We start from the raw sequence: 21816 nt of genomic DNA on the forward strand, positions 1-21816 counted from the left end.
TCTCTAGATTTGTATTTCTGAACCCTTAGCGTTGTGACTTTATGCATTAGATAGTTCAATTCACAGTTTATGTGAACAATACATTGTCATGGTTTTGTTCTGCCCGTTTGAAGTCTAGGTTTTTTTTCCCCCTGTACCTCTCCCTGTGTCTCTCACTTTACCCTCCAGAGGTCCCTTGTGTGTCTCTTCCTGGTCCAGTTCCAATCCGGCCCCTACACCTTCACACTGATCGAGTGTCACTCGGTGTGGAGGGTGTCCTCTTTAAGTGGGGAAGGTCTAAATATGCTGACAAGCCGTTGGACGCCCTCAATCCTCTTCAACGTTTAAACAACGTAAACAGAGGGATGTCAGAAGATGATAAACTTGTTCCACAAAATACTTCAGAACGATACCACAGTTAAAAAAAAAAATACTGTATATTTACACCTTAACATAAAGATCATGCGGCACCAACATGCAGCCGAGGTGTTCTTCCTCTCGCACGCTTGTGAGCGCTGCGCCAGTACATGACCCCTTTTTGAAAGCAACTGTGTCGCGCTGGGTGAAGCTGTGGCTGCATGAGGAGATGGTCAGTGGACCAACTTGTGCTGCATTGTTTGTAGAAAATACGGTGCTTTCGACATGTCCGGCTGGACTATTTGAACCTGCAGTGCTTTTATCTGATAGGACAGCCCACCACGACACTGGAGTTCAGACATACTGTGGCTTTAATAGAACTCTGCAGCCAGCGACCATCACTGCAACACACACAAGCCAGCGCTGCACGTAGTTGATGTTACACTCATTATAAATCAACGTCACAGCCGGAATCAGTTTTTAAGTGTTTAGTGATCGATTTGTTCAATGGCAAAGAATTTTGGATCACTGAACCAAACTCTGCAAAATCATCCCAAACTAAGCATTGGTTACTCTTGAGTTTATCATGTTTGTGGGCACTAAAGTGAAGGGTGCACACATTTGATCTTTACTATTCAATGTGGGTAAAACTGCAGCATGTGCTGGAACAGTGAATGTGAGAACAAATGTTTTTCAATTACTACGATGTCTGAGTTATTGTGTTTGCGTCTTATTCGTATTCATAGTAACCTGCGGGTCAATGGACAGACACAAAAGTTGGCCCAAACTAATAATTCAATAAATAATTCATCGTAATCATCGATGATGTACTGCTCACGTTAGTTAATGCTTTAATTTATGTGTTGTTCATGCATGGGATCATGAATGAAAGACTGAACTCATGTTACTTCCTGATGATGGATTAGATATTAATGCATGAAGCAATGCATGAATTTAAGATAATTCATGTTCCCTTATGGTAAAGTGTTACCAAGTTTTTTGTTTTTTTTTAAATAAGAAATGATGAATAAGACTTATATCAGTCGAGACTCATTGAAAAGTGTCCCACTCATATATCCATCCATCCCATATTCTGTGCAGCCGACCTGACTGAACCCCAGCTGGTTTCCCACCAGAGACAGAACAAACTACCTCTGAAAGCTGTCAGGTGCAGTAAGTGAGTTTTTCATGGCCTGAAAGCACAAAATGACCATCTGCGATAGATTATAAGAGGCGTGGATCCACACCAGTGGCTTACTTCTTGCCTCTCAAAAGGTGTTTTGATTTCTGTCTTTGAGAATGTGTTTTTCAATTTCCAACATTTATTTATTTATTTATTTATTTTATGCCATTTTGGTTTTGCCGTTTTGCCGGAGGTCTGATTGATGCAGCAATAATTCCATGGGCGTTCATGCAGTTTAAAAAAAAAATTGCCTAATTCCCCTTCAGCTGCACATTGTGAGGACAATCCAATAAGGGGGCACTCAAATCAGTCGAGTGTGAAAAACTAAATGTCGGTGACAAACATCATTGCATCATGAATTTCGAGGGTTTCACTCTAAATGTGTTCTGGTTGCATTATAGCAATGCTCAGTGGTGGACAACGTATTATTCAGATTCTTTACTCGGGTAATAGTACTGATACAGCAATGTAGAAATACTCCATTACAAGTCCTGCTTGAAAAATCCTGCTTAAATAAAAGTACTGAAGTATCGGCAGCAAAATGTTGGCGTATTAAAGTAAAAGTACCATTTTGGTCTATCTGACTGATATATGATTATATGTGACATTATTACATTATTACTGCTAAAGCATCAGTGTGTATGCAGTATGTTACTGTTGTAGCTGCGGCAGGTGGAGCTAGTTTGAACTACTTTATGTCCAGTTTTCTATCCAGGGACAGCAGATAAATCTGAGGGGTCGTCAGATGATTACTGGGGGAGGAGAAAAGAAGAAAAAACAAAGTTCTGATCCACAAATCTGTTTTCTCTGGCTTCTTCCCGCAGTCCTGCAGTAATGCATGGTAGGTTAATTAGTTGGGAGTGTAAATGGTACTCAGTCTTCCTGTGATGGACTGCCAACGTGTCCAGAGTGCGCCCTGCTTCCGTCAGCTGGCACAAGTCTCCGGCCCCCCCCCCCACCCCCACCCCCGGCCCCCCCACCATGATCCTGTTCAAGATAAAGTGGGTATACATATTTGAATGGATGAAATGAAACCATGTGAGAAGATGGAACAAATCACTACTTTTGGAGTAAGTAACAACTCCGACATCTAAAACGTACCCCTTAACTACACACTGATTTTCGAACCACTGGTTTAATCTTTAACAATGTGTTGTGTTTTAAAAGCTTGTCCTATTATGCATTATGCCCCATCTTTATCTGAAAAGCAACTAAAGCTGAAAATAAATATAGTTGAGTAGAAAGTACAAGAGTTCCCTCTGAAATGTAGAGTGGAAGAATTTAAAAAAAAAAAACATCAAATGGGAATACTCAAGTACGGGAAAATTTTACAATTTGAAAATCGCTTTTTTTTTTTATGATTGAAATCTGTCTCGGATATTTTAGTGAGGACATGAAATGGCGTGTGTAGCTGGCATAATGATACATTATTTGCTGTACTAAAATGGAGGTAATTGACTTGTTATTTCTTATATTGTTATCTATTTCCTATATGAGCTATAAAAGCAAGCTGATGAATGATAGAAAACTTTAGGAAAAAAAAAAAAAAGTATCCAAGTGAGACTTTCAAGAACTGTAACACTTATGGGAACTGGAAATGCAGAGAGCCCTGGTGAATAATAAATGAAGCACCTGAACTGACAGGCAATAAAAACCTATAGCAGCACCCATCTCCTCCATCAAAGCCTTGGGTCAATAAAGAAAACATTAAACATCCCCTTTTGAGTCCCATATGAATAGTTTTCACTGCAACAGTAAATAATCTTAAAAGGTGAAACACGGATGCAGCATCATAAATAATTAGAGGGATTTTTCTCTCCGGCCAAGACATTAAGTAGAAAAGTTGTTTTTAATTACAGTTTTCACAGAATGCAAAATCATTTTCATTAACCAGTTATTTTATATATTAAACTTTTTTTAATTTATTTTTTAAAACAAAGAAATGTGCCTTGTCATCAAGCCGAACCATCGCTTCAGGCTGATGTCACTACAGCAGCATGAGGAGTTCAGTGCTGCTGCATTGTAGCTAATTCAACCTGAGTTCAACATCCCTTCCATATCATGCATTAGCTAATGAGCTTGAGCTGCTGACTACAGCTGCAGTGCAGTGACAGATCGTATACCGGACACTGACTCAGACTTCCAGCACAAATAAACTGTCTGACAGAGTTTTCTGGAGGATTTAATGATCCAGTCAACTTAATGATATCGTACCAAAGAAATTAAATGTAAAAAAAAAGAAAAAAAAAAAAGGCATTTGTTAAAGCTAGGCACCTATTCTGGGGGAAAGAACATGTTTATGAGGTCTAATTAAAAACCAAAGTTTGATTTGAGATTAGAAAAGTGATTTAAATTTAAAAAAAAACCAATCTCAATCATAAACATGCATTAGTTAGGAATCAAAACCCTACAACAAATTAATTAAGAACCCGAAACGGTGTAAAAACATGAACAGTAATATGAATTGGCAGTAACCAGACGTGCTGGTTATTTCAACACATTCAATCATACAAAAAAAACGTACAAAAAAATAAAACTTCCTCCAGCAGACACATGACAGACATGCTGTAATGCACTTGGATGGATTTCACCAAATGGAGAAGTTCTGCTTGCAAATTGATGGTGAAGCAGCTCCGGAATTTTGGTGACAGATCAGCTTTAGTGGACACAAAGCCGCAGATTTGAACTCTGCAGTTAAGACACTGAACCTCCACCCGCTTATTAATGTGGCAAGTGTAAATCTAAATGTCGTTTCCCCAGACAGGCATTTCTTTCCATCACATTAGACTGTCATTTCAGCCACTGCGGTACACCGTTACGCACAAATGTGCCGGCAGCCACAATTATGAACGTCCAAATTTATTCAAATGCTGAGGTTTTTAACCAGCTGGCAGGTGAGCAGAGTGTGTAAACTGTACGTTTTGAGTGAAGCTTTTTTTTTTTGACTCCTGCAATATGAACCAGTGGTGGATCAGACTGGCCTGAACGATTTCATTTGAAAGTTAGAAAACACGAGTTTCGGAGAAAGAAACATTCAATACGGCTGTTCTCTCTCTGACCACGTGCAGCTCTGGACCTTGACGGCCTTTGAAGTCACCGTCTTCGTGAGGCGGTTTCATCAAAAAAACACGGTATGTAAAAAGTCCCGACGGTCGATTGGTCCAAGATTTGATTTCCTAAAGTCTGTCTTTGTCAGTGATGCACAACATTAAGCCCTCGAGAGTTACAGAGTGGATCCTTGTCACCGATGTGTCTGTTCTTTACAGTGACCACCGTGTCCGTTTTCTTTGCTGCACAGCGAGCTCTGGTGGGCTTCAGTGGAAAAGCAGCAGCAGCAGCAGCAGCGCCGTCGCTACCTGCATGGATCTGGAATGAGTCTCTTAAACCAGCGGCCCACCGCCACGTCTACTCTGAGCACTAACGTGACCCCGATCAGCAGGAACGCGCTGCTCACCAGGAACCCTGAGGCCTCGAACATCAACCTGGGAGGACAAGACGGAGGAGATGCTCTCAGAGTTCAAACAATCCCAAACGAGCGGTCATTTTTTTTCATTGCAATAAAAAAAATAAAAATAATAATAATCAATGTCATCTCCAATAAACCTGGTGCCAATAGCATCCGAGTAATACAACTACATAACAATTACCGAGCAAATTTTGTTTATTTAATCAAGATCTATTCAAGATTATCATGTTTTTTTATATATTTATAAAAGACAACAAGAATTCAATGTTTCCAAGTGTCCCGTTTCAAAAAAAAAAGAAAAGAACAGGACACTATATTAGCAGGACACTTTATATTACATACTATATTAGCAGAATTCAAATTTAGATCAAAAATGGACTAATATTTCCCTCAACTAGGAATTATCAGCACAACAATGGTCATTAAAAAAAAAAGTATAAAATAAACATATTTTTTTTTATTATATCGTTTTTATTTAAGTGTCAAAAAAAACAACAACGCTGCACCCACCGAACAGCCCAGAGACATTTAGTGGTTGCCAGTTATACAGTGTCCGCATCCTCAAAAGCCTTTAGTGTCAGTGAGTCTGTGCGAGCTGGAAAATCCATTCAGGCACTTACTTGGGTGCGAAAACCTTCCACACCATTAGGTGTCTCCTGAGGATAGCAGCGGCACAGACCGAGGCGAAGACCTGCGAAGGGAGCAGAGAGTCTGACTGCCGCGGCGTGACACCGATATACACACACACAAACAAACAAACACGGGATTAGAGCGGGGAAAAGAAATATACAACAGAAACCGAACACGGCGCCGAGAAAGGAATTAATCCATCAGTTCCCGAGCTGAACTGGACTTTTCAGATTACGACGGTATACCAATAATTGAGCCGCTGAGGTATTTGCGGACCGACCTGTGCTCCGTGAATAAAGAGGTAGCGTGTCGCCAGTTGTAGGAGAGCAGAGCTGAACTGCTGAGGGTTTTCTCGCAGCCTCATCTCCATCACGGCGTCCTCTCCTTCGTCCCCGCAGGCCCGGCCTCCTCTGCTGCTGCGTACCTCGCACACCAGGGGCCAGAACAGCAGCAGTGGACACCCCGCTGGAGACGGACACAGAGGGGACGCGATTAGGAATCGGCAGGAAATCCGTTCTCAATTCATTTCGAGCACAATTCTCCATTTCTTTTTCTAGATTTCAGTTGATCATATTGTAGAAAACTGAAAATTGTGTAAAAATTCTTCCGTCTGCTTTTGGGATATCATGCTTTTCTCCATATTTATTCCTTTTAACTTGGTTTAAATATGTTTTTCTATTCTTCGGTGTATATTTGATTTCTTTGCTTATATTGTACTGTGCATTTTGTCCCAGCTGAATCCTTTATGCAGAAGCAACAGCCTAATTTTAAAAGGATGATTATGATGAGAAAAACTACCTGCAAACAGGATGTGTGAGGCAAAAGTGTTGAGGGTGACCAGTGAGGCAGGCAGTATGGTGCCCGTATGTCCGTCGGGGAATCCCACAAAGGCGGCACCCCACTGAATGGAGGGGAAGGTTGGCAGGTGACCCGTGGCGTGGAAGAACTGGGTGGCGGCCAGGGACCACAGCACCACCGGAGTCCAGGGCACGTTAAACCCACCTGGTGGGGGGGAAACAATGAGAGGGGAGGGGCTGAGCAGATTGAAACAAAAACACAAAAGTCAAACGGGGAGGATGTGCGATTCTGAACGGCGTACCGGAATATGCTCCGTGAAGGCCGTTGAGGGTTGTCGAGGAGGCGTGAATGTGCAGCAGGGCACCCATTTCCAGCAGCAGCAGGAGGAAAGACAGAGCCATGCCCTCGGGGTGCAGCAGCAGCAGGCCGAGTCCCAGCAGGCCGCAGAACAACAGGACGGGGGCAGAGTAGACCGTTCCCAGTCCGTAGGCCTCCACGGCGGGTCTGTTGTCGGCCTCGCTGCCCCCGCTCAGCTCTCCTTCGTCTAAGGAGCGACGCATGCGCTGGTAGATCTGCGGGATGAGGTGGTGCAGCTCCGCCTGGGGGCTGATGCCGGTGCTCGCTCGGTAGCGGGGCGGCGGGAGGGACGAGCTTCTGGCCGAAGCCGCGGCCCTGGTCTTGACAAACACGGTGAGCGGGTCGAGCCAGATCAGGGACAGCCCCAGTCCCAGGAGGCAGAAGGCGGCCCTGGGGAGGGACAGCTGCGCCAGGCGGATCAGCTCGGCCAGATTCCTGAAGCTGTCCTCCGGAGTGGCGCTGACGGCCCAGTGGAGCCCCAGGCACACGGACAGCAGCGGCAGGATCCAGCGGGCCGTGAACACGGTCCCACCGGAGGAGTTGAGATTACCGTAGTGGCAGAGGCAGCGTCTCAGCAGATACGTCCACAAGGCCAGAGAGAAGACGGAGAGGACGTAGTGCAGGTTCTTCAGCTGGCTGTCCTGCAGCCGGGAGAGAGGGGAGAGGAATGGAGACGGCTGGCAGGAGCCCTGCTCTTCTCGACAGCCGTGGAAGGAGAGGGAGAGGTAGAGGCTGCCGACGAGGAGTCCTAAGCAGGCGAGGAGGGTGCTGCTTTCTTTCCTCACGGTCGACGGGGACAAGGCCGGGGAAGGCAGCAGCCCGGCCGACTTCAGAGGGTCGGGGCTCGGGGGCAGAAGCAGCCCATCCCAGTTGAGGTGGATGGGAATGTAGAGGGCCAGAGAGAACACCAGGAAGGTCACAACGCGGCCTTCGGCTATCACGTAGCTGTCTGAGAGCAGGGAGGCGCAGCGGAGGAGCGGCACCAGGAGAGGGGCGATGAGGAGGCGCCGTGGGGTCAGCCAGCTGGCACTCTGCGGAGCCTTGGTTCCGTTTTTGGACACAGCGGGGGCGTTGAATCGACGAGCCCTCCAGAAGAAGAGGACTTCAGAGCTGAAGGCGGCGGCCGCCAGGCACCAAGCCGCCTCCACGTGGCCCTGCGTGAGCAGCTGAGCAGCGGCCACACTGACCCCCGCTGTCAGCGCCGCAGCCACCGGGGCCCTCAGTCCTGCGCCGTTCTCCCTGATCAGCACCACCGACAGCTCCGACAGGATGAAACACATCAGGCAAGCGAACCCCAGGATGGCCAAACCTGCTGCCATCTTAAGTGGGTTGAATCTGGCCCAGGTGGCTCGGCAGGTGGCTCTGACAGAGGTGAGGTAAGCCTGCAGAGAAGAGGCCAGCCGGGGGGAGGGTGACCGACCTTCTCTCACGGTGCTCAGGTACTCAGAGGAGAGGCGGGCAAATTCCGCCTTCAGCTGAGAGAGGCTGTCTGGTGGGATGTCTTTGGCCATGCCAGAGTAAGTCTCCAGGAAACGGTTGACCTTCAGAGAACGAGGTCAAATTGAATACACAGAGGGGGGGGGGGAACCATTTACCGAACATGCTTCAGGATATGTGAAGAATGAAATCTTTTCTGTGAGGAAACATTTAAAAAAAACAAAACTGTGCTAACCCGTTCTTAACTGAGCCGCCTACCTGCTTTGCGTTGATCCACAGCGCCTCCAGCTGGCTGAGACCTCCAACTGCACCTTCGGTCTGGCCGTGTGGAGAGAATAAAGGCAGGAGAACCTGCCCCACGCTGCTGTACGGGATGGGAACTCCCAGCAGCAGAGCCAGGGTGGGAACTAGGTCAGTCTGAGGCACCACTTGTGGTTCGCTCTGTAAACAAAATATTACATTACTGCTCCGTGTTTCTGCGATCTAAAGTTCTGCTCTGACTTTTTTTTAGAAGCTCCTCCTCGTAATAAACAATTGACACGTCAAATGAATAAACCAAAAGTGTTTGTTCATCTGGTAAGTTTTCTTGAGAGGGGGCGGGGCTGGGTAAGTAGCCAAAATACAGCTTTCGTGTTCAGGCCGTTGTGTTCCCTAATGCTCTCTTATAACTCCTGATTTCCCACCGTGTTTTAAATACCTGTGATTACATTGCAATTATGAAACTCGGCAGTGGAGTTGACTTTTCTGGAGCGTGATCCACTTTTCTCCATGAAAGAAAAGGCAGGGACTTCGTGCCAGCATCAGTTTAATGGTTTCAGAGAACTGCACGAACAGAAATGTGTTCCTACAGTGGACACACAACCTCCGAAACATCACGGGTGTTCTCTGGTGCTTTAATAGCGCTACACCCCTGGTTATAGGATCTTCGATTTTGTTCTTCCTTTTTAGTTTGTGTGGACTGAAGTGATATGCTAATGTCCAATAGTATGTTCTGATATCTTACCAAAAAAAAAAGGTCCGAGAGTCAAAGTTTAAAGTTTAAAACAGTGATTATCTCACACTCTGCTTTCAATTGATTTTTAAAAAAAATAGTTACCTACTTACTGAAATGCATTTATCATAGTTTCACTTATTCCTATAGCTTCTATCTGACTACGTATTTACAAATGGAGTCTCAATAAAGACCTTTAGGAACTTGAAAAACCTCGACATAAACCCTAAATTGTAAATATGTTACTTTCTCCAACTAGACTTTTTTTTTTATTTTTATTTTTTTACCTCTACTTGATTTGGTTTGGTTATGACAGTATTTCAGAGTACATTTTATACTGTTAATACTGTGACCATGATCCTACTGTTAAATAGGAGTTCACACTTCTGACAGACATTGATCACGTCTTGTCCGAACTGTCCCTAAAAAAGGTAGCCGCTCTACCGACCTGTGACGGGGGTCCCACAAAGATAGGGGAGGGACTGTAGAGGAAGATGGCAGCATCTGTCTCTTTCTGACTCTCTCCACCATGATCTCCGGTGTCGGTCATCCCGTGATCTCCCATCACGACCAGGAGGGTGTCGTTCTGCAGGCGGTCGATCACAGACCTGCAGGCAAAGCGCAAATAAAGACAGAGGGAGTCAATGAATACAGTGATTCTGGATCTTACCCACGTTTTTTTTTTTTTTTTTTTTTTGTAAAAGCAACGTTTTAACATTCGCACCAGCTTTTCAATGTTCATCTGCTTGTTTTGTCCAGCACCGTCTTTTGTTGGAAAATGTGACATTACACCGTGACAACATTTTAAGCATCCGTTCATTTCCTTTTCGAGTTATCTTTATACAATTTGTGCCAGTGCGAGTTCTATTTCCTTTCTTTTCCCGACACTGTCTGGGTCCAAATGTTACAATAGCAGCAGTGACGTGACATATCTGCAGCTGCTGCAGGTTGACCGACGGGTGACGATGTGAAACGAGCGTGTAGCAGCTGCGCTCCTGTCTGACCTGATGACTCCATCCATCTGCGTGAGCTTGTCAGCCATGGCCGGGTGGTCGGGGCCGAACCTGTGACCGCAGTGATCCACCCCGAGGAAATGAGCCACCAGGACATCCCAGTCGTCCCCCACCACTGTTAAAACCAACAGCGAGAGACGCAATAGAAGCATGACCAAAGTATTCCTAAACTACTGTGTGCTGCTGTCTGACAGTGTTTGACACACAACTGGGCTCCGACGAGAGTTCATTAAAACAAAAAAACACTCCGCCGTGCGAGGAGCCGGCATGTAAATGCATGTTAAAATGTAAGCTGTCGCATAATAAGTAAATGCATACTAGTTGTGTAGAGGTGCTGCAGGATGCCGTGATCCACCGTGTGCAGATCCTTGACGTTGAAAGACGGGAAGGGCAGTGAGCGGTGAAACTTCTTTGGGAAAAGACTCTCCCAGGTGTCATCGCCCATGAACACCACCCGTTTACCTGCGAGAGGACACACACATTTTACAAAAGCAAAATCGTTTTTCTAATTTCTTTAATTTTGTATAATTGTTAGATTTGTTTCAATTCATCTGAGTGAGGACGGCAATTCTCATCATCATTTCCACATTGTTGTACCGTTAGTGCTCTTTTAGTGACGTCGTCTCGTTCTTCTTGCTGCGGTTTAACGGCACGAGTTGGAGCGTTGGTTATTTTGGTTACTGGTATGTTTCATTGTCTGTAATTTATTTGTATATTTAAGTAGTAATTTAGTATTTAAGTTTCCATCTGCGCCATGTCTGTCCTGTGCAATTTTTGTTTACGAACTTTAAAAAGCAAACAGAAATATACCTTCAATGCAGATAAAGTCCTCCTCTTCTTCATAAGGTGTATGTGTATTATCAAACTACGAGGCTTATAGTGTAATAGTCTCGTAAAATGACCAAAAAAATAAAAAAAACACAAAAAAGACTTTCACTCGGAAGTGGGCAGGAAAAGAGCACACGGCTTTCTGGGTTGATAATTTGTGGGCTGCGAGTCCGGGACTTTACTCATTAAAACTGACTTTGCTCAGTATCCTGTTGTTAGGGGAACCCACGGCGGTGACCGATACCTCTTTTAGAGTCTGTGTGTTTTTCACCACATATGAATTGAGATAACACGGGCTGATCAATAACTCTGTAAAAGTGAAGATGACCTGCAGTGACTACTGCTGCAGATGTAATCCAAAACGTTTCAGCCTCTGGAAGTGATACGACGCTGAGGTCAGCTTCCGATTTGGCAACTAAGGGAACAGTTAAGAGAAACCTGACTTATAGTTCAGAGCTTCTTTTTCTCTGTTTTTGCACCTCGTAATACTGTAAATGCCTTTTAGACACTTTCAAAGTTTTTAAAACCCATATTTTATTAGTGAAAATGAAAAAAAAAAAAAAGAAAAAAAAAAAAGGGGCTATTTCATTGCTTTTTCCACATCCAGATTACATAAATTCAGGTCTCGATATAAATCCCCCGCCCTGGACAAGATTATCATAGAGAAGGTAAAAATGACTTAAAACAGTTTCTGATTTGGTTTTATAGTGTTATGAGATGCATAAAACAGACTCAGCAGCCTACAGCGGCAAGTCAAGTTCCCCTTACCTCATCCCTTAAATGCCAAATCAAAGGCTGTGAATCAGAAGGTAACTTCAGCAATGTGGAAAAGTTAAATGAAGTTAAGTTCATTCATCATGCCTCCTATATCCCAATACTGAAGTTTGCCTCATTGAATATTGTGATATATATCTGATTTATTGTGATAAATCAGCAATATACCGAACCACAGTCACGATGGATTCTCTTCCTTCCTTGCACACCGACCCGTGCTCAGGCAGTTCATCCAAAATACAACACAGTTTACAGTAAACAATGTGTAGTTCTGCCATTTTCGAACACCTTCCTTGTCCTTCATCTCACATGACCTCCAGTGTTGATAGAAATATAGCTGTGGTGTGGCCAGACGTCTGAACCTTGACATAACACACGCCCTCCGAGATCCCACAAGTTTCATCTCAGCTGTCCATAAAAGATCTTTGAGAAGCTCTTCAGCTCCACAAATTATGTGATCCATGTGTGCAAATCACCGTCTGCGTAAAACTCACCCACTTGCCCAAACTGGTGGATGAGGTTGTCTTCCAGGATGGCGCTGGATGCGAAGTTATTACCAACATCCACAAAGGTGGGTAAGGATCCCGTGGTGAAGCCCTTAATCCTCTGCATGGTGGTCGTCGGCGGGTCAGCGCGGAAGGCGTACAGGCGGCTTTGTGAAGGCCTGGAGGAGACCGTCTCCTCCAGCACGGGCAGCTTGTTCTCGTAGGGCCGCGGCGCCGCGTTGCCGGCGTCAAAACGGGCGAAGTCGATCTTCAGCGCGTCGACGATGAGCAGGACGACGCGGCGGAAGCGCGGCCGGGCGCGGCAGAAGTCCGCCGGCTCCTCCCCGGGCTGCAGCACGTCTCCGCAGGCGCTGGTCCTGTTCACCTCCAGCCGGACGAGCAGGAAGCCGCCCACGAACAGGTAGATGCCCACGAAGTACACGGCGCACACCCAGAGGAGCAGAGAGAGCACCGGCAGCCCCTTCATCCTGCACGCACGGGCGACAAGCAGTGTTGTTGTTGTTGTTGTTTTTTAAAAGCAAGTGGACACCTGCGATCACGACATGCCGGTAACGGGGACAGAAACTTTTCAAGTTCCACGTGAACCGATAAACCCAGCCGGCGCGCGGCACCGGTTTAGACGACAGGTATTAATGACGTCACCAGGAGGAGACTTTAAGTTAACGCGGTTAGCTGCTGCTATGTGGCCTCGCTTCTCTCACTGACCTTGTCGCAGTTGGGTTTTCCGTCCTCTCCCGGCCTGAGGGCGGACGTGAATGTGTGTGTCTGTGTGTGTGTGTGTGTGTGTGTGTGTTAACGACACACGGGTACCGGTGTCTCAGGTAAACAGAGAATCCGGCAGCACGCTCACCTTCATCGGGACTCTCCCGTACGACGAGCTTCGATGGCCGGTGTTCAGATAGGAACTCAAGCGTGCGAGGAAACCCGGCGGAAATTCACGGAGGACGTTTTTCTTTGTGACACCGTAGTATTTCGACTTTTATGTCCGGAACTCAGACTTCCAGGTACATCTCTCACCATCTCCAGTCAAACCGATACACGTGTTTAGTGGCCTGCTTCTGCTGACACCAGCACTCAAATTTGGGTCTAAAAATCCCCAAAAAGAGAAACAATAAACTGGGCAAGAAACCAACTTAATTTGTGTCTTTGCATAATTCCCATAAAAGCCTCATTTCAAGATACAATTATTTAGTTCTGTTTAAATGAATTGTGTTTTTTTTTTTTTTTTGATTGGTGAAACTAAAACAATGCAGACTTAAAATACGTGCCTCAGCTGTTAATGCCCCTAAAACAAGGTGAATGGCACCACAGTCAATTGCACAAGCACGCAGTGAGGGATTTTTTTTGTTTGTTTCATTTTGTATTTAACACATTAAAGACCATACAATACGAGAACTCGTAGAAAATATAGTATTATACGACATAAATGTTATTAGAATAGAAGAAAAACAATGTAAATAAATATGGTACATTTACATACAAATGAATATATAATTAACCAGCGGTTTTGATTTATGACCCTTTTTGTTTGTTCCTCTTTGTCTTATGTCTGGTACTTAAGAAATAACAATAAACCAAAAGTGATTAGAAGAAAAAAAAAATCAGCTTGGAAGCCTTTATAAACCCGAAAATTATATTAGGTTAGGTTAGGTAGTTACTTTATTAATCCCCGAGGGGAATTTATTTTTTTATTTTTTTTTAGGTTAGGTAGTTACTTTATTAATCCCTGAGGGGAAATTTTTTCTTATTTCTTATTATGCATCCAGCCCATTGATCTTTGGGGAAATAGACCATTAATACATTTGAAAAATTCATGCATAACAGACCCGTTTCCAGATCAGGAACTTGGACATAGAATCCTCTATTGTGGTCATAAAACACTCTTGATTTCAGATTAGCCGAGATGTCTCACTGTCACAATTTCATTCAGCCAAAAACTCTACCAGTATTTGGTGGACTTTTGCATTTTTTTTTTTTTTGTAAAATAGACCATAACAAATCCTGTGTTAAGCCCGTTTCATCTCTATTATATCCTGTTTTGATTTCTAACTACATCTGTTGTACTTTGGAATTATCTCAAATGATAGAAATCAAATGTTGAATACTGTGATTTAGCACCTTTATGTTGAACCGCATGGAATAACCTGAGATATATATATATATATATACATATATATATATATATATTTTTTTTTTTACCATGTGCTATAACAAAACACATTTGCAGACACACAAACCAAGTTCACCAACTTTCCTTTAATTTATCTTCAGGTCATTTGACACATGCCGAGTCACTGCTGAACCCAACTTTTCATTGACACCTAAAATCATTTATTTTGAAACAAGTGCTCCACAACATCCCAATCCACCACACCATACACCTTTTGAAGCCTCTTTACTTCCTGAGTCTCAAGTGACACGTGCTCAGATGTGCCATTATTTTCCATAAATCTTTGAGCATCAGCGAAACCTACCAAACGACACACTATTCGTCTTCGCGGAGATCCATTTCATTTCATAAATACACCACATAAGACGTCAGAGGTGATTACAAATATGCAGGGAACAGAAACAGTGGAGCCAAGACCTTAATGTGTTTACTACCTAGTTACCACGAGGACATTGTTAATAGATTAGCCTTTTCAGGGAGATAACTTTTTAACATGACATGAGCCAGATTGTGAATCAACTACACTTTCGGGAACTTTCCACCATTCTGAAGCATCCAGCCAGACATCACATGCAGCAACTCAAAGACACTGGTCCCACTGCTGAAGGTGGCTGGAGAACTGTCACTGATTTTTTTAGCCAATCAGATGGCTCACCTGAGCCAACTATGATTACAAGAATATTAACAATCTCACATAACCTGAACCTGGTTCGTTTGGGCAAAACAGGTTGCAATAAGGAGAAAACACAATTATATGTTTCACCTAAAGGGTAATAAAAAAAAGAAACTACTCATGAGTAATGACTTTAATCACATTCTGAACAACATCCAGAGCTTTTTTTCTGCATCCATGATTCGGCCGACACACTTGTCAGCCTGCCAGAGTAACTGGTTTGAGTATATTTGGCTGGAGGCTGGTGTTAATTTCCAAATCAGACAACAGCATAAACAACAACAGTCAGAGATGATTACAATCCTCTTACAAAAGATGTAACTTTCCCACAGGGCTGCGGACATCAGTTTATAAAGTTGGTGTTTTTTTTCCCTGCTGTCCTGTCAGTGTGTGAACTCTGCTCACACAGCGATGCCTCAGAGACCTGCTCACTTTAAACGTAAACTGCCTCTTCTGGTTCTCAGCCTGCTACTGAGTTCTCTGCTCGTGAGGTTCGTTCAAGCGCTCCTTGCTTTTCTCCTGCTCCCCTTCCAGGGAGGCTTTCATGCTCGTCTTTGCCAGCGTACTGTAAATGGTCATAGCCTTAGGGGGAAGAAAGCAAAAATGATTAATGTCTTATACTTAATCTAGAGTCTGTTAACATAAAGATCCAGCGACCCTGCTCTGAGCACAAATAACAGTTTCTCCAGGAAAAAGCAATCGCAATAATGAACACAAACTCAAGCAATCTCTGCAATATTTGCAGGAACAAAAGATTTTGCCAAATTCCAGAAAATGTTTCCGCAAAAAATGTCCTCAACAGAAGCTCTGCAAATATTATGGCATAAAGTGGTCTTTCTAAAGAAAACTTGTTTTATTAACAAAAATCACTCCATTCTGCCTCCTCTCCTCTCTTCACCAAAACAAAAGTCTGCACTGCAGGAAATTGGAACAAGCTGTAAAACTGGAAGTGACAGACTTTGCGGGAAATGTGGCCTTCACATTAAAATGATCTAATTAAATGCTTATTATCAAAGGAAGTGATTACATATCACTGTATGTTAAATTTGTTTTATACACACTTGAAGTTGTAAGTGAGTGCACTTTGTTTTTGTGCGTGCTGTCAGTGTTGAATTGTTATTAAGGAAACAGCATCTACAGCTCTTATTTTGACAGTCACAGGTTATCAGCTTTAGAAAGCTTCGTAACTTTTATGTTTTGTAGCTTTGAGCATCATCGTTCTCTAAGTTCAATAAATAAATAAAACAAAGATTAGAAATAAAATATGTTTGTAATATGCAGCATAATTATTATCAAAAGAAGTGATTACATATTTATTCCTTCATCAGTTAGCACTTAAAAAAAGAAAAATGTCCTTGACTTGCAATTTTTTTCTAATTCCCTCAATTTTACACTTTTACATTTCTCTCACCTAAACTCCACACATTGCAATGACATTTTTGAGAAAAATCGGCTGCAAAATCACAGATTTTTGATCGCAATAATCACAAACAACTTCAGCAAAATCCTGGAGGGACTGAGCTTCACACAAAGATCTATGCACACACACCTGAGAGACCATTCCGCTGATGTCACCAGTATTCGAGGGCAGAAGGATGGTGTTGGACTCTTTGGCGAGTTTGCCGAAAGCAGACACGTACTGCTCAGCCACACTAAGAGAAGCAGCTGCATTTCCATTCTGTACGAGGCACAAAAACGGTATTCAAAATCTCTTTTATGAATCAGAATGCGATCACAGGTATGCCGTAAAAAAGGAAAACCCATTTACTTGCGCAGCTAGGGCTTCTGACAACAGATGGATGGCCTTGGATTTGGCCTCGGCTTTGGCTAGGACCGCGCTCGCCTCACCTGCGGGGCACGAAGTCAACCATCGATAACATTTAATCAAGTGGACTGATGTGCAACAGATATGGCAGAAAAAGCAAGACCGATCTCTCCAAGCAAACACTGAACCTGGATATAAAAAAAAAAAACGCAGAGATAAAACTTAATTAAGTCTCAAAATGTAACTTACCAACCGCTATATTGATCTGCTCTTCTTTTTGACCCTGCGAGGCCAGGATCTGAGCTTGTTTACACCCCTCAGCGACGTTAATGGCCGCCTCCCTCGTCCCCTCAGACTCCAGCACTGTGGCTCTCTTCTTACGCTCAGCTTCCACCTACACAGAGGGAATAAAACGTGTGTTGAATTGTTTTTTTTTCTTCTGTGATTAATACTTCTCTTGCTTGCCCAGAGTCTCACAAGTAAAGTGAGTGTTTTTAGTCATGACAGTCAAAACAACACCGTCTGCTCAAAAATAAAATGCTCCCGTTTACATCAAAAGGAAGCCGCGAGCCACTTAAATCCGAACTACAGAACATATTTATCTCCCTCTGTTTCGGTGATCACTGTTCACTCCTTCACAAAGTCATCGCATTTGTCTCACCTGCATCTGCATGGATTCTTTGACACGAGGCGGAACATGTATGTCTTTGATTTCGTAACGGAGGCAGCGGATTCCCCAGTCGTCTGAAGCTTGGTTGATGGAGTGTACGATGTTGGAGTTGAGAGACTCCCTTTCCTTGGATTAAAAACACATGCATAAGTCCATTTCATTTCATAAATACAGAAAAGAAAACGTGCGATAGAGCAGTAAGTTTGTCGTTACCCGGAAGACTTTGTCCAGTGTGAGTTTGCCCAGTTCTGAACGCATGGTGGTCTGTGCCAGCTGCGTGACTGCATATTCTGGATCCTCAACACCGTAGCTGGCCTGGGATAGTACCAAAAAGACTATTATAGATCATGTTTTTCAAAGCACATATAAATAACAATAATAAAGTGGACAATCACTCTCGCCTTTTAAAGCTGTCCTAATTTTTTGCCAGCGTACCTTAAAAGGGTCCGTGATCCTTAAGTAAAGCACTCCGTCAATCTGTAATGTCACATTATCTGTAAAAAAAAAAAACAAGCACAGTAAAAGAAAAGACGACTTACAAAACATTTTTTTTATCAAACTGTGTCACTCAGACTGACATGACTATTCATCTAGAAAATGACTCTCCAAAGGAAAATTTCCTTTATTTTCCGGAGTGATTGAAGAGAAATACAATGCAATTTCTTACCTAGAGAGACTGAAGACTGCTCTGGGACATCAATTACAATTTCTTTGAGACTCTGCACATAGCGAATTCTGTCCAGTATGGGTATCAGGAAGTTTAAACCCTGGAGGGAGTAAAAGGTAGAAACACGGGTGAGTGACAGCACTGGATAGTTTTTAAAATGTTTACGAGACTAGTTCCACTACAATGTCTGAGTTATAGTAATAATGACGCCAAGTAGGCTGTGTGATGAACATTGCTGTATTAGACTGCTTTAGTTTTATGCAGGTGTGCTTGATGAACTGGGATGAACACCTCCGGGTTGTTGTGCTTTAGGTTGTTTGGGAATTTTTTTTTTTTTTTTTTTTTAAAGATGAGACGGTACCGGCTCTAAGATCCGGTGGAAGCGACCCATCCGCTCCACCACCCAGGCTTCCTGCTGAGGCACAAACAGGACCACAGTGTTCATGGGCAGGCTGGACGCCCACCGCTGCTGGGCTGGTGTCACCAACAACCTCGGCACGGTCCGCTGGGTTTGCTGCCGAGACATACAATCCCAATGACATTTATTCCATCATAAACAGGAGGCATCAGCGCACCACGGATAAACAGAATCTAGAGATTACAGATTGAAGAACATCATTTTACTGAATGACTTTCATTTATTTGTAAATCCGTCTGTGATGATTAGTTCTTAAACTCAAACCTGCAAGGATTACGCCACGTATATATTATTAAAGAAAATACAGGCTGTAAGAATGATGTTTTCAAATTGGTCGACTCTTTGTCATTTTTTTGATTAATACATTAATTGTTTAGTTCATAAAAAGTCAGAAAACAGTGTGAAGCGCTCAGGGCCCAGATTGCCATCTTTAAAAGGACATGGGTTCTTCTTTTTTCAACCATAAACCCATATATAAATATAATCAACTATAAAAAAACGACATGAAATAATATATATATATATATATGTACAATAAATATTTCGCATTTCTACTCGACAACAATACAAATTGCATTTTCTGTCAATCAGATTATCACTGCAAGTCTTATTAAAATAAACCAATCCGACAACTGGAGTCTTCACAATTAACCTAAATAAATAAAAAAAAGAAACCCCATTCATTTATTTTATCCAAATTCATTTGATTTATGCCAATTTCCCCCTAATGCTGATTCTATACATTATATATTTTTCTGAATTTTTGGTATGGCTTAATAATTTGTATTATTATTTCAGAATATTATTATAGTAAGTACGTATCCGTGTAAAACTACATTTTTCTACCCACAGTAAACATTCAGCCTGTCAATCAGTGGTCGACAAAAAAAAAAAAAAAAACAAGGGCTGAACTCATGTTAACTCAGCACAGACTGGCAGCGTTAATAGTGACATGTGGATTATTTCCACTCGGATCCACGTTGAATAACATTTCATTTCACTTCACTTCACTTCACTTCACTTCACGGGGACGGAGGGAAGATAATGGCAGGTTTGCACGAGATGATGTAATAAACAATTTACCTGCAACATGGCGCCGCCGGCCCGACAAAGCGACCGTAACATCGTCCCGACTGTTGTTCAGCGTTTGCAGGAGGATAAATTCAAGCTTCAAAACCGGACTGTGTCTAAACTCTACACTCATGTGACCCTTGCCGATCAGGAAATGAAAGTTACATCAGTGGTGCAAACGCTTAAAAGCTCCGCCAGCACGGGCAACAACAAACCGGGAGACTAATGTTCCGCAGCAAACTAACGATATCTCTGACAAGTTCTACTTACAGATCTCATTTCTTTAAACTTCATCACGAAATTTAACAGATGGATTTATTACATTACCTTTTAATATCCCTTTAATGCAGAAATTAAATGAAATATAATTTTCTTGAATGGAGTCTGCTTGAATAAGCTCCTCATACTTCCCCCCTTACTTTTAAGTGTCATTTTAACTTTAAAGTCTCCTTCAATTCAAAACTCTTGTTATGTTTGATCTTCTCTACGCAGAAAGATGTAGCCTATGTGCAGAATTTAAAACAAGCACGTTTTCACATTCATCTTATGAAATGAAGTTTCTTTGTGCCCACTGAAAATTTGATTTTGGGGGTTAGTGTACGAGCATGAATTGTGACATCACAAATAATTTTGAAGATAATCCTGTTCCAATTTAATTCATACAAGTATAGTGGGAAACTGGAAACATGGACATTACTGTAAAGTATGAGACATTTTGTAAAGTATGACATTTTGTGTCCAGAAGTTAAGCTTTAGAAATGAAATGCATATTTATAGATTCTGTAGTTTTAATTTCAATGAGTAAATGTCCTTATGAAAATATTTACAAGATGAAAAAGTGTGGAAAAATCTCATCAGACACAAAATATTTTTCATAGTAGAATATTTGATATGCACCAACAGCAATAACAAAAACTACTACTGCTTCTAATGGAAATAGGCTATATTTGTTCATTAATTCCCCTCTTGCCTGTTTTTCTTGTACTTTTTTGCCAGTAAACATCTCGTTCGGGGATAAATATATAGTTTTAAGTCAAGACATCAAACGCACAGACGCAATTTCTTTGTGTTGTGAAACCTTTATTAAATGTCTTCTTTCCATTCTTTCCATTGAATGATTCAGTTTATGTCTCTGAATCCGCGTGGTGGTGCTGTTTGCTCAAGATTACTGTCATTCGGGGTTCCTTGCTCGATATTTCAAAGCTGTTCAAAAGACCTTTTGAAAGGGTGTCAGGTTTGGTGATTGTTTTGATCGCGTTCACAGACAAGGCCAATGGGTCAAATGCTTTTCTTTGAAGCGCTGCAGTGATAAAGGTTGATGAAGCTGACCTGACTTCACGTTTCTGCAAAAACATCCAAGTAGAAATGTAAACAGCGGACCTATGATTTAGATGAATCAAAACACACAGCACAAGGCATGACAAGCTACTTAAATAACAATAATAATAAGAAAATACACTGCAAATTATTTGAATAATCCATGAATTGCCCTGAGAATAAATAAACCAAGAAATACCCAATATAAGATCATAAAGAAATACAACGATAGGTATGTTTAAATCCTCTCCACAAATGAAAAGGATGTCGGAAAAAAAGAGTAGTTACTCAAAGTGGCTATGTAGGCTATGGGAACCAAGCACAACAGGAAACGTGTAGGGTTTATAGAGTAAGTATAGGTTTTGGCTTTGAAACATATAGGCATCCTTATCATAAAAAAACCAAAACAAACAAACAAAAAAAAACATTATAAAAGTACAAATTTCACTGACAAAAAGTTGCAGGTGTTTGGTTTGCGTTGATCTGTGTGCGTCACCTGCGTCCTCCTCTAACTTGTGCCTTTATGCGATTGGTGGGATTTCTTTAGAAGGCTCCGCCCTTCGGTGCAGACCTGCACTCTCATTGGTCAGATCAAACGCCAGTAACAGGTGACTGGACTTGCGCTTCCCCCCCCCCCCCCCCTGTCAGTCCTCTGGTGGGTGTCCGTCAGTCCGAAAACCTGTAATACCAGTTTTAATAATGGCGTGGCCGTGGCGGGGAGCTGCTGCTCTCTGCCCAAATCCGGC

General features: G+C 42.7%; 2 protein-coding genes across 3 annotated transcripts; both read right to left on the reverse strand.

Annotated features, from left to right (window-relative positions):
• Window positions 1-3317: 3317 nt before the first annotated feature.
• On the reverse strand, window positions 3318-13232 carry pigo (phosphatidylinositol glycan anchor biosynthesis, class O). Of its 2 annotated transcripts, none has more exons than XM_069162109.1 (11): window positions 13170-13232; window positions 12308-12786; window positions 10530-10673; window positions 10203-10326; window positions 9647-9806; window positions 8466-8648; window positions 6715-8311; window positions 6414-6617; window positions 5896-6080; window positions 5606-5676; window positions 3318-5001 (listed from the first exon to the last, which is right to left on the reverse strand). In XM_069162109.1, exons 2-11 carry the CDS (start codon window positions 12783-12785, stop codon window positions 4872-4874), a joined length of 3276 nt encoding a protein of 1091 aa, XP_069018210.1. In that variant the 5' UTR covers window position 12786; window positions 13170-13232; the 3' UTR covers window positions 3318-4871. The 2 variants fall into 2 exon arrangements, with proteins under 2 accessions (XP_069018210.1, XP_069018200.1); XM_069162099.1 differs by having other exon boundaries at window positions 5606-5700.
• Window positions 13233-14555: 1323 nt separating this feature from the next.
• Window positions 14556-19920, reverse strand: stoml2 (stomatin (EPB72)-like 2). Its single transcript, XM_069162120.1, has 10 exons — window positions 19766-19920; window positions 18626-18778; window positions 18265-18364; window positions 18033-18091; window positions 17811-17912; window positions 17589-17723; window positions 17177-17321; window positions 16931-17010; window positions 16712-16840; window positions 14556-15744 (listed from the first exon to the last, which is right to left on the reverse strand). Exons 1-10 carry the CDS (start codon window positions 19805-19807, stop codon window positions 15631-15633), a joined length of 1059 nt encoding a protein of 352 aa, XP_069018221.1. The 5' UTR covers window positions 19808-19920; the 3' UTR covers window positions 14556-15630.
• Between the last annotated feature and the right edge of the window lie 1896 nt (window positions 19921-21816).

The sequence above is a fragment of the Embiotoca jacksoni genome, unplaced genomic scaffold, assembly GCF_022577435.1.
Source record: "Embiotoca jacksoni isolate LCO1_2020_lvr unplaced genomic scaffold, fEmbJac1.0.p SCAF_10, whole genome shotgun sequence".
In the NCBI taxonomy this organism is placed as follows: Eukaryota; Metazoa; Chordata; class Actinopteri; family Embiotocidae; genus Embiotoca; species Embiotoca jacksoni.